Here is a 17,666-nt window from a genome sequence, read left to right as displayed (position 1 = left end):
AAAAAAGACACTGTGTTCTTAGTACTCTTAACTATTAAGAGTATTAAGTATAAGTGTCAATACTCTTAAGTATTGATATTTAGCTTCGCTGTGGTACCTTTGTTACAGTTGATGGAAGAACATGCAGATATTACTGTTAACTATAGAGTATAGTTTGCATAGGGTGTGTTTTTTCCTGTATCCCACCCTGTTATTAACATCTAGTAGTTGTGACATACATTTGGTCTCATTCATATCTCGTGACTTTGATTAGCATTTCTCTGATGACTAATGATGTTGAGCGTCTTTTTTTGTACTTATTGACCATTTGAATATTTGCCTTGGAGAAATGTCTGTTTAGATCCTTTGTCCATTTTAACATTGTGTTATTTGTCTTTTTATTGCTGAAGTGTAAGTCTTCTTTATACATTCTAGCTAGAAGTCCTTTTCAAATAGTGATCTGCACCGTGATTTTGAGAGGTGGCTTCTGCAGCTGTGTACGATGGTTGGAACCTGGAGACACACTTGAGGTTTGAGGTGAGGACTCTGCAGAGGCATAAGCCAGTGGTGAGGGCGCCTAAACTTGGGTTGTGGGAAAGGTGATAAGGGGAAGGACCGTAGCTATAATTAAGAAATAGCATCAAGAATGTAGGAGTGAGGAAGGAGGGGGTGTTCACTCCGTGTCTGGGACAGAGGGGTTCAAAGTTGTTTAATAAATCCTGGTGCACGACAGATGTTATCAGTTTAGAAAGAGGGGCTAGGTCTGTGTTAGGGTGTGGGTTGGTTCATTTTGGGAGGGTGCAGGGGGCAGTCAGCCCGGAGAAGCTTCTAGTTTCTCTTGAGACAGGCTTCTACAGTATCAGTTCCTTTTTTTAAATGGTTTGAATTCTTAGATTCTGTAGTTCCCACATTTGATTTTTTCATTACAGGGTATGCTTTCTAAAAACACACTGGGAGGCAGTGTGTTTTAGTGGGAAAACATTGGGCTTTGGTGTCAGCAGTCCTGGCTCCCCCTTTTCTGGCTGGGAACTTGGGCCAGTTACTTAATTTTCCTCTAAAACTCAATTTCCTCATCCCTAAAATGCACTAATCGTAGGGCCTAGCTTTTAGGGAGTTGGCAGAATTAAATGTAATAATGTCTATAAAGCTCCTGGAACTTCAGTGTTCAGTAAATAACCTTTCCTTTCACTTTCTAGTAGTTTACATTGCCATTCATTTGTAACTAAGAGCTGAATATATTAGCAATTTAAATTTTAATAGTATTTGGGATTTGGGGGAGTCTGATATAAAAAGTTACTTCATTTTAAAGAAGAAAACTATTTAAGAAGATATGGGAAAAGATTGGATTTCACCATCCTAATTCAGTCTCACTGTTCTGGGGCAGGGCATTTAAAGAGGTTTGGAACTCTGGAGTTCTTTTTATTTGTGGATTAGAACTTTTGAGGGTACTTACCATGCTGGACTTTTTAAAAAATGATCAGCTCTATTTACCTACACATTTGGGTTGTGGCTCTGGGAAAGGATAGGAGTGAAACCTTGGGTATATGTGTAAGCAGTCCTGAGGCTGTCTTTTCCAGCTTGAATACTCTAGGTGAGTTACCGTGAATGTGTTTTCTGCGTCTGAAATTGAGACTTTTTCCTCAGAATAGCATTTAGAAGTGTGGATTTCTCTCTTCTCATCCTGTCTCCCTTTCTCCCCTTAATACTTTCACATTTCTGTTCTGCTCCTTTTCACCAGGTTCCCCCTGGACCTTCGGACCCTACCCAACCACCCCTTCCATGCCAGATCTCACACTTGGGTTCTCTTTCCCTATTTCCTTTCATGTTCCTGTAGTCTTCATATCCGTGCTTTCTTGTCTCACGCACTCAAGCACTCTCCCCGATTCACGCGTTCATTCATTCAAGTGTTTCTGGAGGGTGTGGTGCTAAGTGAGTGCTGGGGTCCTCTGGGGCACAGTCTGTTGAGTGATGATGACCGGGGGCGGGAGGGGAGCACACAGATCACGGAGGGCTTTGTAGGCCACGGTGAGGCCTGAAACTCGGTGGCAAGTCCTGAGCTGCTTTTAAGCAGGACAGTACAAGATCTGCCTTTTATCTTTAAAAGATTGCTCTAGTTGCTGACTGGAGACAGGATTGTTGGGAGAGTAGCTGTGTTAAGCGTAGAAGCAAAGGACTCGTTGGGAGGCTGTCAGAGCTACACAAGCGAGAGCTCATGGTGCCTCCGTCTAGGCTGGGTGCAGAGGTCGAAGAATGGACAGATGTGGACCAGGTTTTGAAAGTAGAATTGACAGGGTGTGCTGCTGGGCTGGATGTGGAAGGTGAGGAAAAGAGATGCATGAGGGGTAAGTGCTGGTGTTTTGACGTCAGCACCTAGACAGCAGCGCGGCTTACTGCGGTGGGGTCGGGACAGTTTGGTAGTGGGGGGGGGGTGTTCTGCTTTGACCCTCCTTTGCTACATAGCCAGTTGGATGCCTTGAAACCTATCAATTTGTAAGATTTCCAGTGTAAATAGTTTTAAAAGACATTTCAGTGGAGTATATAAACAAGAGAAAATCCAGGACTGAGCCGCCACTGTCTGTGGGAGACTGAGGTGTGGCCAGTGTCTTCCCTCTCTCCCCAGGTGACTGACTTTACCTCTCCTGGCCTCCTCAACCTGGTTGTTTTCTCTCAGCTTGCTATCTTTTTTATCTGCAGTGCCCTCCCTAGTGGTATTTTAGAGTTATTAAGAATTTTAATATAAGTATAAAAGACCTTCCTAGAAAGTACACATTGTTACTATTCACAGTACAGATAATCTGCCATCATGTTACTGAGATTTGGCTTCAGTGAGGTTAATAACCTGAGGTTTTATACCTCAAAAGTTAATATTCTATTCTTTAGATTTAGTAATTTGAGGAGAAAATATGGCACACGTTAGTGGTAGGCTTTGAAAGGACAAACTAAATATTACATGGTTGCAGACTGATAGGAAGAACTTTTAGGAACGTAATTGCAGTAAGTACACTGTAGTAGATTATGTGGATACTGTGTTCTTTCACCTGTGACCTCCACACTCTTTCCAGGCTCCTTGAGGACTTTGGCTTTCTCTTTATGGTCTCTCCTACTCTAGATCTGGCGCCCGTTCTGGTTCACTTTATCATCCAGTTGCTGACATACCTGGGGCAAGTATACTTGATCTCCCTTCACCTCCTTTTACTTTAGCAACCTGTTTGCGTGGTCACATTCACAATTATCCCCATTATCCATTATCATGAATGGCAAGTCTTCTGGATTCTTAAAATTCCCCTTACTGACACAGCTGCGGTCCAACCTGGCCACCTTTTCACTTCCATTAATGCCAATTCTCAGTCTCCTCAGGGCCTCCAGGTCCTTGAGACATTCTGTCACTGGTTTCTCAGGCTCCTCCCTGTTTCATTCCACCCTCTTCCCTGCTCCCCCACTAGCTTCCTTTTCCCAATATTAGGAGCTCTTCTGAAGCCTTCCTGCCCTTCCGAAAGCCCTTAGCTCTGCCTCCTTACTCCTCACTGAGAAAGCAGTTTTATAGGGTGTGAATTGCTTCATCTCCTGTCTATTATGCTTCTCTGTAGCCCCCGTCTCTTCTCCAATCTCAGGAAGAAGGGTCATTTTGCTTTGTTGACCATCCCTCCCCCTCCCTTATTAACTGATGTCCACACTTGTTCCAGATTGTCTCCTTAGGTTCCTCTTAGTTGTGATAGTTGCCTTGTTTGATGGCCTTGACTGTTTTGAGGAATACTAGTCAAGTGTTTTTGTAGGATGCCCCTCAGCTGAGATGTATCTGATGTTTTCCTCATGATTAGCCTGGAGTTACAGGATTTGGGGAGGAAACCCGCAGAGAGAAAGTGCCCTTTGCATCACATCATCTCAAGGGTACATGCTATAACTTGACCCCTCACTGTTGATGTTGACCTTGATCACCTGGCTGAGGTCATGTTTGCCAAGTTTCTCAACTGTCAATTGGTCCCCACCCTATCCTGTCTTCTTTGGAAGGAAATCAAAGCCCACACTCAATTGCAAAATTATCCAGCTTTGGCCACTGAAACTCTTTCACTTGGCTCCTGTGCTGCATTGACCTACCCCATCATTGTGCTTTTCTTTTGGGTTGGGGTGGAGGGTGAGCACTTTTTTACTTTCCAGTATTATAAGATGCCCCAGGCTCATCTTATATATTTCCCGGCCCTTCCCTACAATAAGTCATTTCTAATTAAATCATTTTAAATTAGAGAATGGTATTAGAAACCATAATCTGGGCACCAGTATGCTGATCATTACTGGTTGTGTTTCTTCTAGATCCTCTCAGCTAACAGAGCAAGGAAATACGTGTGTGTGTATATATACTAACTCATGTATATATGCATGTCTATAAGTAATTCTATATGCATCTATACCTACATTAAATTAAACATGCGTTCAAACTGATGTCTCTAACTCTAATCCATTACCATCTGAATCATTCTGTTCTCCTTTTCCTTATCTGTAACCTTCTATGCCATCAAGCGAGAAACCTGGTTCCTGCCATCTGCCATCCATTTACTTAATGGTTCAGTTCCAGCGTACTTGTATAGTGGTTTCAGAATTCTTAATCATATCCCCATGGGGAAAAAACTTTATCATCTAGAGTTAGTGTTCCTGTATAGGTCCTTTTGTCTTTAGTCTTGTAGACTCCATTCATTTCCAAAGTTATTTATTTAGGTCAGCACCTTTTTCTCCCCTTTCAGTAAGGTTTTTCATACATTTGGAATAAAAAGTTAGATTCTTTTGTCACATGCTCCCTCTCATCCTGGGACCCCCCTCCTAAATTATTTTTTTTTAATTTGCATGCATTAAAGTTCATTCTTTGTGCTGTAAAGTTCAGTGCGTATTGACAAATGCATAGTGTCTTGTATCTACCATCACGACATCATTTGTAGAAGAGTTTCACTGCCCTAAGAAAATCTCCTGAAATTTACCTATTTCACCCTCCCCACTCCCCAGCCTTACTTTACCCCTCCCCTCACTTCTCTGTAACCCCTGCTGTTTACCAACTCTATAGCTTTGCTCTTTCCTGAATGTCATATAATTGGAGTCATAAAATATCTATGTAGCCTTTTTAGACTTCTTTCACTTACCAGTGTGTACTTAAGAGCCATCCATGTTGTTGCATGAATTAATCGCTTGCTCATTTTTATTGCGGAACAGTATTCCGTTGTATGGAAGTACCACTGTTTGTTTATCGACTCACCTATTGAAGGACATCTTGGTTGCTTCCAGCTTTGGGCATTATGAATAAAACTCCTATAAACATTGTCCTGCAGGTTTTTGTATGCTTATAACATTTCAGATCAGTTGAGTAAATACCTAGAAGGAAGATTGCTAGGGTGTATGGTAAGACTATGTTTCGCTTTTAAGAAACTGCCAGACTGTCTTCCAAAGTGGCTGCACCCTTTTGCTTTCCCATCAGCGATAAAGGAGAGTCCCTGTTGCTCAGCATCCTTGCTAACAGTTAGAATTGTCTCATTTTCTCATTAATTTTAGCCATTCTAATGGGTGTGCAGTAATATTTCATTGTGGCTTTAATTTATATTTTCCTAATGACAGATTATGTTGAGCATCTTTTCATAGTCTTCTTTGCCATTTGTAAATTTTCTTTTGATGTGGTTATCTGTTCAGATCTTTTGCCCAGTTTTCAATTGCCTTGTTTTCTTATTGAGTTTTTGAAGTTTTCAAAGTTCTTTATCAGATAGATGTTTTGCAAATTTTATTTTTCCGATCTGTGGCTTGTCTTTTAATTCTCAGACAGTTCTTGCTCATCTTTTTCCATTCTTTGTAGCTTCATTCGTTCCCTGAGCCTGCAAACTTGAACCCCAGTCTCTAAACATAGAAACCTGCAGTGGGTCTCTGTTGCTTTTGTAGTTGTAAAAAAAAATCAAATTTGTGCAAAATTAGAAAAAGGAAACAGGAGCCCTCTTAGCTTATGTTACCTTAGTCTAATGACTTAATTGGACATGCATTCTTCTTCATTCTGTTCCCATTCAGTCACTTTTGTGACTTTTTCAAAGCGTGACACAGTGTGAATGGCATGGAGTCACCGAAACCTGGGGCTGAGGCTCCATCACCTCACCAACTTTAACAGTGGATGGGCCCTTAAACCTCATGCATCTGGAAATGGGGAGACTAAGTCCTGCTTTAGGATTGGCCCCAGCATGAATTGAGGTAATAGACGAGACAGGATACTAAAAAAAAAAAGAGAGAGAGAGAGATTTTCCTCCACCTTTCCCTCTAGCTACAGATAGGTGTCCTTGGCTTCACAGTAGTTTACAAATTTGCTTCTTTAATTTCTCACCTCCTAGTCTCACGCAATTTAGCACATTACTGAAATTGCCAGGAGAAAGGCCACAGGATCCTGACTGTCACACTTGGCCTCATCTCCCTCAGCCTCTCTGTTGGCGGCTCCAGCCTTCCCAACCCCCCTTCCCTTCAGACTTATCCCAATTCTCTGGCTTTTCAGTCCCAGCTTCCTTTCTGCCTTCTTTTACCTCTTTCTCCCCAGCAGTCAGTGTCATGCCAGTTTTGCCCTGTGGCCTCTCACTGATCTCTCCACCCTCTTCCTTCACTTTGAGCCTCTCCTGGTATCTCTAGACGGGGTACTGGAGAGGTCACAGAACTAATCGTCTCCTGGTCAGCTCTGCTTGTTCTTCCTGCAGACACCTCAAGGCTAATGAGCCCTAAACTGAGCACGTGCTTTCACGCTGAGTCTGTAGCCCCCACATTCCATAGTTGTGTCATCCCAGAGTAGAAACGGTTCCCATCCCCTTGTCACTTGCCTCGCACTGGCCTCCCCTCTGTTCCATCCCATGGAATCCTCTCTTCAATTGCTTTTCCTTCCTGTGCACGGCTCTCAAATCAGGTCCTCTAAGTCCGGATGGCTCCCATGCCAGCAGTGTGAAGCTGATAACCCCATCCCTTGCTTGGCCTTCAGAGTGCTTTATAAAGGCAGCCCCGGCTTACCCCTTATGCCTAGCCCCCATGCTCTGTGTGCTCACTTGTACTCTTCTCTCCTCCTGTCCAGTTCAGCCACCTCAGATGCTCTCTGCTTTATCGACATTTTGTCTCGTTCTTCTAGACAGAATTAGCAGTGCCACCTCTCTCCCTCCATCACACTTTACTCCTAATTTGGGGATAAAACTTACCATATTATTTACAAGGCTGATTCCCACCTCTGTTGGCTTGTGAGCACTTCTGTGCTGAAGCTGGTTCTTCTTTGGTTTTTCATTCTTGGGGCCTTACGTGGAGTGTAGGGCTTGGAAGTGTCTTCTCCCTGCCTCCCCCACCTCCCCCTTTTCCTTATTTGTTGAATGATATAGATCTCATGACAGGATTTCAGTTTGCTTCATATACTTCTTTGTCTGAAACAGAGATTTGCTTACTTCAGTTTTTTTATAGGTCATCAGTGGGTGTATGAATTGTAAAGCAATGACGAGTTTAAACAGAGTATAATATAAACATGCATACCAGATGCAAGGGTAAACATTCTTATCATTGCCACAGTGAAATTAATTGTATCTTGATTCTTTTTTGTCATAGCTGAGTACCAAAGAATACTTTTGTCTTTTGTGTACGTATTTGTTTTTCAATTTGTTCATGAGAAATACTATTTTCTGTTTATAGCCAAGGAAAAAAGTTAGGGGGAAGAAACTTGATTGAAATTCCAGATAAAAGTAACCCAAAGTCAGGACCTCTTAAGTGGTATCTTGACTCATGAATGCAGTTTCTGTAAGAAGAAAGCTATCTCAGCACCTAGCCAGGACTTCACTTCTCTTACTTTTTTTTTCACACCTGCCACATGTACTTTGTTGTTGATTATTTTTCAACAGTGTGTTGATTGTTTTTCCTATTTTTTTACTGAGGTATAATTTATATACAATTAAATGCATGCATTTTAAGTGTGTAGTTCATTGTTTTAACAAATGCATACATCTGTGCACCCACTTCCTGTCAAGATACAGGATATTTCCATCATTTCTGAAAGGCACCTTGGGCTGCTTCCCAGTCATTGCCGTCCTTGCATTCAGACCTCTATTCTGGTTTATTTCAGTGTAAGTTAGTTTTGCCTTTTTTCAGGTATCATAAATGGAATCATACTATACATACTCTTTTGTGCTTGGCTTCTTTCGCTTAGCATTGTGTTTAAGAGATTTATCCATGTTGTTGCATATAACAATAGTTTGTTCTTTTTTTCTAAGAGGTATGCCATTGTATAAATATACTACAATTTGTTTATTCATCTCCCGCTGATGGATATTTGGTTTGCTTCTGTTTAGACAGTTATGAATAAAATTGCTATGAACATTTTTGAACAAATTTTTGTTTTGATCATAGTCATTGTTCTTGGGTAAATACCTAGAAGTGAAATTGTTGAGTCAGGGTCAGTGTTTGTTTAAGAAAGTGCCACACTGCTCTCTAAAGTGGTTGTTGCGTTGGTTGCTTTTAAAAATATTTATAAAAGTAATTGGGGATTTAGCCTTATTGTAGAAATTCTGTTGTAGATCCAGTGCCTGTAATTGAAAGTCCTGTGCTTTGCAAAATCAATTTTAGATTTTAGAGCATTGCTAATATAAACTCATCAGAAAACAGCTCAAAATATTATCTAACATTTAAAGTTGTTGACTACTACATAGATATTTGAATAAAGTTACTATATATAAATACTGTATTTTTAAAAATTACCTCCAGTTTAAAAACAGCATATACACCACGACAGTGAATCCTATTGTAAATAATGGACTATAGTTAATAGTACAACTGTAGTTAATAGTGCAATTGTAAAAATGTTCTTTCGTGAATTGTACCAACTCTACCACACTATTGCAATATGTTAATAATAGGGTGGTGTATGGAAACTCTTTTCTCTATTTTATGCACAACTTTTTTATAAACCTACAACATCTCTAATTAAAAAAACAAAACAAAGCAATAGTGTGGGATTCCTTGTTGTGTCCGTTATTAAAGAGTTTGGAAGGGACTGAGTGCTGGAAAAGTATTGGGGAGCCCTTGGTGTGCATTGTCCAGGGATGTGCCGTGGAGAGTGGACCCTGAGAACCCTTGCAGGGACAGGGCAGGTGGAGGAGAGTGGAGTAGGGCCCCAGTAGGACAGATGATGTTTGAACTGTGGGTGAGTTCTCAGGAGGACCACCAGAAAATGTTCAAGGGCAGGAACTAGGGAAACTCATCTCTGCCCACCGCTTGATCCCTATCCATAAACCCTTTCCCTTTTACCCTCTTTGGCTCCAGTCTCCTGGTTCTTGGTTTCAAGCAGCAAAAACCAACTGTGGGTTTAGGTAGGCAGGAAGACAACATTTTGGAAGGAGAGCGGAGAACTGACAGGCTGTAAGGGGACATGCAGTCAGGCTGCCAGGATGGAAATCAGCTCTAACACAAGATCTGAGGACCCTTCTGCTCCTTGGAACCACACGTTCCACCTGGGGTCCTGGTGGGTACTTCCTGCTGGCTGACCACCAGCTGTCTGTAGATTCACAGATGACCCCTGTGGCTTCTAGTAGAAGAACGGAGACCTTGCCCACCACTAGGTTTATGGGGCAAACATAGTAAGTTGGTTCAGATGCTTAGCAGTTAGGGAAGATAACCATCCCTTGGCTGGTTTCATTTGGGCCATACTTTCCTGCCTGGTCTTCATGCTTCCAGTTTTATGCATTTGGTCTGCTTTCCAGGCCACATAGGTAGGAAGGCTCATACACATGACTACCTCATTACTTTGCTTTAAACCCTTTGCTGGTGGGCCATCACTGGCATGATGCCATCTGGTCCTCTGGCCAGATCTACTCATGGCATAGCCCACTTTTTCAGGTTCCCCTCTGGTTGACCCTTACCCTCCTGCCAAATCCATGTCTGGTGCTACTGAAAGCCACCCTGGCCATAGACCTGGGCACTCCGCCTCTTGTGCACATTTGCACCTATTCTTACCTCTGACTTTCATTGTCACCCTGTCTGCTTAGAAATGCTTCTTCACTCATTAGATCCCTTCTCAGGCATTACTTTATGAAAAATCATCCCAGACCTCTGCCAGCTGGATGTTCACTTAACTGTGGGTTTGAATCAGCTCTGGTGTTGCCATTGAAGCTGTTTGGAAGGTGGGGAGGAATTTATGGATAATTTCTGAATAAGTCTGATAAATAAACCCAGAAACTCTCACTCACTTCTTACCTGGAGACTATTGTGTTGAAGGCTGGGTGCCACACACTTCCAGTGAGAGTGCAGACTAGGATGAAGTGTGCTGGAAAGGAGAGGGCAGAAGGGACATACCCTATCTCAAGGAGCAGAGAGGAGGGTCTTGGTAGTTCTTGGGGCTCCAGAAGGGAGCTATGGGGTAGTTCTGACCCGGGAAGAGGGCTTGTGTTTTCTGCTAGTGTTGAAGGGGAACTGCTCCATTGAGGGCGTTTAGTGGAAGGAGGAAGTGGAATAGCTTCCTAAGAAGGCATGCACCCTGTATATACAGAGACCAACCTGTTGGAGAAAATACCATTGCTGAGGAAACCAAACACAGGCAGAGCCAGGCTCAGAGGTGGCCAGCTCGCAGACCAGTTTTTTCCTCTTTTCCCAGCCTAGCCTCACTTAAGAATGGTCCACCCCTCCCGACTCACCCCACCCCTACTCCAGGGGGCTGACAACCCTCTCCACACTCAAGATGTAGGAACCAACCGCAAGCCTGGCTTGCCCTGGACAGGAGGAAAATGCAGTTAAATTTTGAAATAAGATCAGTGGACAAACTGGAGTAGTTTTGTACTGTTGGTGGGAATGTAAAATATATAACCATTTTGGAAAACAGTTTGCAACTTTCTGAAAAGTTAAACGTATACCTACGTTATGATCCAGACATTCCATTCCTAGAGAAATGTCCAAGAGAAATGAGAGTAAATATCCTTACAAAGACTCTGCATAAATCTTCTTAATAGCCTTATGGATAATTACCAAAAACTGGAAGCAACCCAAACTTCTGTCAGCAGGCGAGTTAACAAATTGTGGTATATTGCACCATAATCAGCAATAACTATGAATGACCTAATTGAAATACATAACCATATTGTGGATGAACTTCAGAATAATTATGCTGAGTGAAAGAAGCCAGACAAAACAGAGGACATACTATTTGAGTCCATTCTATCAACTTCTAGAAAATGGCAACTAATTTATAGTGGGAGAAAGCCAGTGGTCAGGAGTTGGGGGTTGGACAGGGAATGGAGGGTGACTTCCCAAGGAGCGCACAGGAAATTTGGGGGTTGATGATGTGTTCATCCTCTTGCTTGTAGCGCCTTCACAAGTGTACAGGGCTGTCAAAACGTTCCTATTTGTGTGCTTTTATAGGTGCAGTGTACTTATATGTCATTTATACCTCAATAAAGCTGTTTGAAACAGGAATGTATCCCATTGGGATGTCAGTTTGAAACACTTTCTTCTTTCCGTTGCTGCTTTCAAGGGTCAGTCCTGTAGGGTCCCTTAAAGATATCACAGGCTGAAGCTGTAGCTGAGGGGGGTACCTCTGTGCTGTGCAGGGCCCAGCCCATGGTATGGCTTTAAGAAGCTTGAGGAAGAAACGGGAAGAAGCCGGGAACCTAAGGAGATAGGGCTGGGGAAGTTTCACAGTATCATAAATGCAGATAATATATTCAAGCTGACATAAAGGGAAGTTCATTTAAAACATTTTCTGTTAAAGTCATTTCAGATGTTTCAAAAGGTTTTTTTAAAAACAAAACAAGAAACATTTCTTTCCCCAAAATTTTGGTAGAATAGCCTAAGCAAATGATTTCGTTGAAAGGTTTTAAATATTTTTATCACAGTAGTGAATAAAGTAAATAAAAACAATGAATGATGAGTAAAATATCACTTAATAAATATCATTGTTAAAGTGTCAAGGACTTATAACTTACTGCTCAGGAGTTACCTATCTCGGGCTTCCTAAACTCTAGTCCAGAATTTTTTACACACGCAGTGACCAGCTCTGAGGGAACATGGGACAGTTCTTTTAAGAAGATGTGCATGTTTTTTTTATTTGGGAATCTCTTTGTTAGAGCCCTCCTGTTGGTTTGCTGGGATTAATCCTCCAATTTCATTTTATTTTCTTTTGTTTATATTTTCTTGTTTTTATTTTCTCTTGTACTTGTTGTTTAACCAGAGTGTCATTGAAAGCTCTGGCTCCCTTGGGAGAGCTAGGAAATATATGTGTACACTGCCCTGTGAATACACCCTTTAAATATCCATCTGTATTTGAGCTAAATATGCGTTAATACTGTCTCCAACACTGTAGATACTATTCTAGCCATCTACCCTAGCTTGTCTGTAATCTCCCTTTTCCAATAGTGATAAACCTTACTCTTACCACCCATCATCCATTTTCTTGAATATTCAGTTCCAGCATATATGGATAATGGTTTCAGAGTTGTTAACCTGTCAAGTTCCTTTTGTCTTCAGTCTTACAGTGCCTACTCATTTCCAAAGTTTCTTAGGTCAGTACCTTTCCCCTATACTTCCTTCAGTGAGGCATGCCATAATTTATAATATAACTAGATTATTTTGCATAATCTGCGTTCCATTCCATCCTGAGGTTACCCGCTCTCCTAAATGATTTTTTAAATTTGCATACATTAAGGTTCACTCTTTGTGCTGTAAGGTTCTGTGGGTTTTGAGAAATGTGTAATGTGGCCTGTCCACCACTATATTATCCTACAGAATAGTTTTACCACCTGTGCTGGTTTGAAAGTGTTGTGTACCCCAGAAAAGGTCCTTTAATTCTGACTCAATATTGTAGGATCATGGAGTTTCCATGGGGCTATGACACACCAAGTTGTGGGTATAACCTTTTGATTAGATGGACATGTGACTCCACCCATTCAAGGTGGGTCTTGATTAGTTTAAATGGAATCCTTTAAAAGGGGAGGCATTTTGGAGAAAACACATTTGCTTCAGACCTGACCGAGATCCAGACATTTGGAGATGCTTGGAGTACTGACAGAGAGAGCAGACTCCCGGACACAGATGTTTGGAGATGCAGAGCCCAGGAGAGGTCGCCATATGCCTTCCCATGAGATGCTAAGTAAGCCAGAACCCAGAGTTGTGTCCCAGAGGAGCTAAGTGAAGGCCCACAGGTGCTCAGAGAGGAAACCATTGGTATCAGGAGCTGGAAGCAGCAGAACCGGGAACAAGGACTAGCAGACATCAGCCACATGCCTTCCCCATGTGACAGACTTCGGTCTTCCCTGAGTCAAAGTGTTTTTTTCTGGGTGCCTTAGTTTGGACATTTGGCTTTAGAACAGTAAGCTTGTAACTTAATAAATTCCCTTTTTAAAAGCCAATAAATAAATAAGTAAATAACTTAGTTTCCAGGAGTGTCCATCAGTTTATTAAGGAAAATGTAAAGTAGAGCAATGCCTTTATAGTTAATAATAGTGCCTTATTTCTGAATGACAGCACTTCATGTGCAAAATGTGATGTTGGTTAGGTGTGCTCCCCAGAATCATTATGCCTTAAGAAATATTACATACTGTCTGTCATAAAATACATTTTTCTCAATCAGGTTTTCTTATCTTTCAGATCCTCTCATACAGGACAACATGCACCTTAAGATCCTGAAGAAAAGGCACAAAATGCTCAAGTAATGTTTAGAAATAACTTGTGAGGTGAGAGTGTGATTCTTTACTTGGGGTGGGGGCATAAGTACTGTTTACTTTTCGGCAGCTAATATTGATTAGTATATCATGTGTGGGTGCTAACACACAGATACAGTGCCAAGGTGAAGGCAGCAAGGAAGCCTGTGGACCATGTGCATATGCTAAGACGTGGCCACGGTACCGAGGTGAACCACAGCAAAGAAACTTGCTTTTTGTTTGTTATCTTTGAATTACATACCACCTGTCCTAAAAAGAAAGCATATCTTAGGAGGGAGGAGTCTGTGAATTGGTAAGTTATTAGCAAGTGTTACAAGGCAAAGGGACATTGGAAAGGTAAATACTCAAGTGTAAATGTAATGGAAAGTTTTGGCTTGTGTGGTTGACCCTTAAATAATGAAAGTCTGTGGCATTGCTTTTAATATTCTGGAAAGCAGTGCTTTATTTAACATGATGATAAAGAGGTAAGGCCTAGGAATATAGCAAAAATCCCATTAAATCGGCCATTACAGTAGAAAAATGCTAATGGGGCATGTTTGACAGTCAGTCTACACATAGTGCTCTCAGGTCCTCTCAGAAGTGATCTTTAGGAGTATCGAATCAGTTATGATTTTGGTATTTTTTGCAGCCTAGACTGTACCTGGTGAACATGTGCGTTCACTGTTGCCTCTCAAATTGCCGTGCTGTTTGCTCTCGTGGTCCCAGTGTTTTTAGATTAGGTCCCATGTAAAGGTTTTATTTACTCATTTCCGCCCCTCCCTTCCTGTTGCACTCATGAAGTATAAATACAGTGACTCAGCGGAATGCGAGTGCATTTATTCCAGATAACTGCATTTGTCCAGCCTAACCTTGCTTTGTTCATTGATTGCATTCTTAAAAATAGTGACTTTTGGGTATCAGATTTTTTTCCTGTTGATTTCACACATTTGGCCCTGAAGTACATCAGCATGTGTGTCAGCATCCTAATGTACCCACCTGGGAATGGCCTGCTGTGACCCACATTTGGTATCTTTGCACTTTCTCATCCCACACAACCGTATCTGCCACCCGTACCCCAGGTAAAGGCAAACACACAGGGCCGTATTCTGGTCTCTGGCAGTTCTCACCAGTATCTGAACCAGGCAGGTTAGGCTGAACTGGCTCAGCTCTTCAACCGGATACCTTTAGAAGACTTGGTTGGCTTTGCTTTCTGCATGGGGCTCAGGCTGCAATGTTCTCTTAAAAAGGGTTAGCCTGTCCCCGCACATGTGATGACACAGCCCGTGTGGCTTACTGCCTACTAAGCCAGCACCCATATCTCATAGAATGTGTTCCACCTGAGGAATAGCCATAGCGCTAAGCAAATCTGGTTGGAGAAGTTTCTCAGCTTTAAGGCCTTGATATACTTGGGCAGAAAGCTATGTGAAGATTCATGGTTGTGGAAATCACAAGAAAACAACGATCGAGAGAGGAAAGAGAATCTTGTTACTGCGTCCGCGTGTAAACAAACACGTACTTGCTTTGTGTCAGACAATGCACTATGTGGACAGGGAGCATGAGGGACAGGAGGCCCAGCCCCGCCTCATCGGGGTGCAGTGAGGCCCCCTTGGGTGGGGAGTGGTTCGTGCCCAGGAAGTGGAATGCAGGAACGTACCAGAGAATTCGTGGGAGTGGGAGTGGGAGTGGGGTGGGGTAGGACCCTTTCAGGGCTCCCTGAGGAAACCAGGCTTACCCCACGTGTAGGCAGAACCCTTTTCCCCCACCACCCCCAAATAGTCAGTTCTGACGTTCAAATACTCTTTTCAAAGTGCTTTTCAGAGGAAGGAGATATATCTTTTCACTGGCATCCCTGGAAAAGAGGGAGTCTGGGCCAAAAAAAATGAGTGAGATTTACATAGAGGGAATAGGGTCAAAGTTGAGCAGACAAAGGCAATGAAGGTTCAGTAAAGCCAGCTGAAGGAATGGTTGAGTCTGATTATAAACAGAGATTGAGTCTGATCTAAATTATTTTCATCTTTAGTTTCTTCTATTTCACTTAAACTTTTTAAAAAATGTATTTTCATCTCATCTAATAGCAGAGTTATTTTACTAGCTGTGGAAAACAGTTTTTCTCCTCTGTAGTCATTATTTTTGGATTGAAAGGGAAGTTTGCAAAATACATGCACAGTGAACTCTTATCAGCAAGTTTATTCCTTTCTTGAAGCCCTTTCATAATTGTGAGTGTCCCATTCACATTTAAGAAAAAAAATAAATGGTGCCCACGTTAGGAAGACTGGGCTGGTAATCAGCTATTGCAGATCTACACCTGGGAAGTGTTCTTTGGGCTTTTGGGGCCATACTCGCTCACGTTACATTTACTCAAAAGCAGAGCAGAGCATCTGCTCTGAGAAGGTCCTTGGATCACTTCATTAAAACGTTTGTCACCATTTTTTTAATCTCTTGTAAGAGAGTGAAGACAAAACTCAATTCTGTTTATTTCCTTTGTTCTTTACTTATCACAAGTGTTCGCACTGATAAGAGAAGGTCGTACATTTAAAGAAGTTGTCAAATGAAAAATGCAAATTGAAAACTCCTAATTTTTCTTGGCTTCTTTGGATCCCCTATGTTCTAGGATATCAGGTGCTGTGGGATACGTGGGCAGGGTTACAGAAGAATGGTTTAAAAAAATAAAGGAAACTTGAAGGAGATTAAAATAGAGGGGAAGGGTGTCACCTACCAAGCCGTACGGGATCCGAGTTAAAATGAGGGAGAAGTGAGAGTAAACCAGGAATCAAACTGAGAAAGGAAAAGCCAGGTGAGAACCAGGAGCCAGTTTATAATGAATAGAGAAATACTCAGTGATTCATCACTCTTTCACCTGTAGTGTGTTTCTGTCTGTGCTGAGTAAAGCACAGAGACTGCGCTGTGGGGGTCATGGGGGAATGGTGAGTAGCCGGGTGTGGTGAGGGTCATTTCTGTCACTAGGGAACTTGGGGGGCATGGTTTCACAGAAAGTTGTTTTTATTCCTTATCTGTGTTCCTGTGGCTGTGGCCAGCATTAGGTGATGGTTCTGTACACATAGGCATGACCTGTGGGATTCATTTTGCTGTAGACAATAAAGCACAATATATGGCAAAAGATTAAAAAAGTCAGATCTTAACTAGCTAAATGTTTTTATTCTTTTCTGATATATATATTTAAATTATCTTTATAAAATGACCCAGGGCAAACCGTAGCCTCCTGGGCTTGGTGGCCCGTGAGTGTGTGCTTTTCCCTGGAGCCTGACCAGCAGGTGTGGACTGCCTCTGCAGGGTGAGTCCGGGGAATCATGCAGTCATCAGGACACAGGCTCCGAGACGTTGAACACCACCCACTCCTGGCTGACGGTGACAACTATGACTCTTCCTCCTCCTCCTCCTCCGAGGCCGACGTGGCCGACCGGGTCTGGTTCATCCGCGACGGCTGTGGCATGATCTGCGCGGTCATGACGTGGCTGCTGGTCATCTATGCAGACTTCGTGGTGACGTTTGTCATGTTGCTGCCTTCCAAAGACTTTTGGTACTCTATGATCAATGGAGTCGTTTTTAACTGCCTAGCAGTCCTCGCCCTGTCCTCTCACCTGCGAACGATGCTCACCGACCCTGTGAGTATGGCTGAATCTCGGGAGTTTCCTCTTTCCACGTGGTCTAAGGTGACACAGTAGACTCTTGCTCATATAAACTCAGGTTTTTATTCATTCTTGCAGACCTACAGACAGGTAGCATTTTTCTTGTTAACTGGAGAAGAAACGTTATTTAAATAGAAGTGATATCATGGCAAATTAATGGAAAACATTACCTTTCACTGGCCTCTTATTTATTCAGATGAAGGGATTGTACTAGATAATCTCTAAAATCCTTCTAATTTAAATATTTTGTTTCTGTAAGCATGGACTGAAAGCTGGGAGATCAGGATTTTAGATTTTTCTACTTTTCTAATCTTTTAAGTTGTCTTTTGACCATAAGCAACTAACTTTACTTCTTTGAGCTAAGGTTAAATATTATCTCTAAGTTCTT

The 17,666-nt window shown here is 42.1% G+C and overlaps 1 protein-coding gene across 2 annotated transcripts in view; it reads left to right on the top strand.

The window, feature by feature from the left end:
* Positions 1-17,666, top strand: part of ZDHHC7 (zDHHC palmitoyltransferase 7) — a 47,178-nt gene that overhangs the window by 4,048 nt on the left and 25,464 nt on the right. For both annotated transcript variants that reach the window (XM_077133211.1, XM_077133212.1), the window contains exons 2-3: positions 13,579-13,664; positions 16,923-17,254. In XM_077133211.1, the coding sequence (XP_076989326.1) occupies positions 16,940-17,254 (315 nt within the window). In that variant the 5' untranslated portion in view covers positions 13,579-13,664; positions 16,923-16,939. The remainder of the gene's footprint in view (positions 1-13,578; positions 13,665-16,922; positions 17,255-17,666) is intronic.

Source organism: Tamandua tetradactyla, chromosome 16, assembly GCF_023851605.1.
Source record: "Tamandua tetradactyla isolate mTamTet1 chromosome 16, mTamTet1.pri, whole genome shotgun sequence".
NCBI lineage: Eukaryota > Metazoa > Chordata > Mammalia > Pilosa > Myrmecophagidae > Tamandua > Tamandua tetradactyla.
The sequence above is the reverse complement of the archived record's forward strand: the minus strand, read 5'-3'. Positions and strand labels throughout refer to the sequence as shown.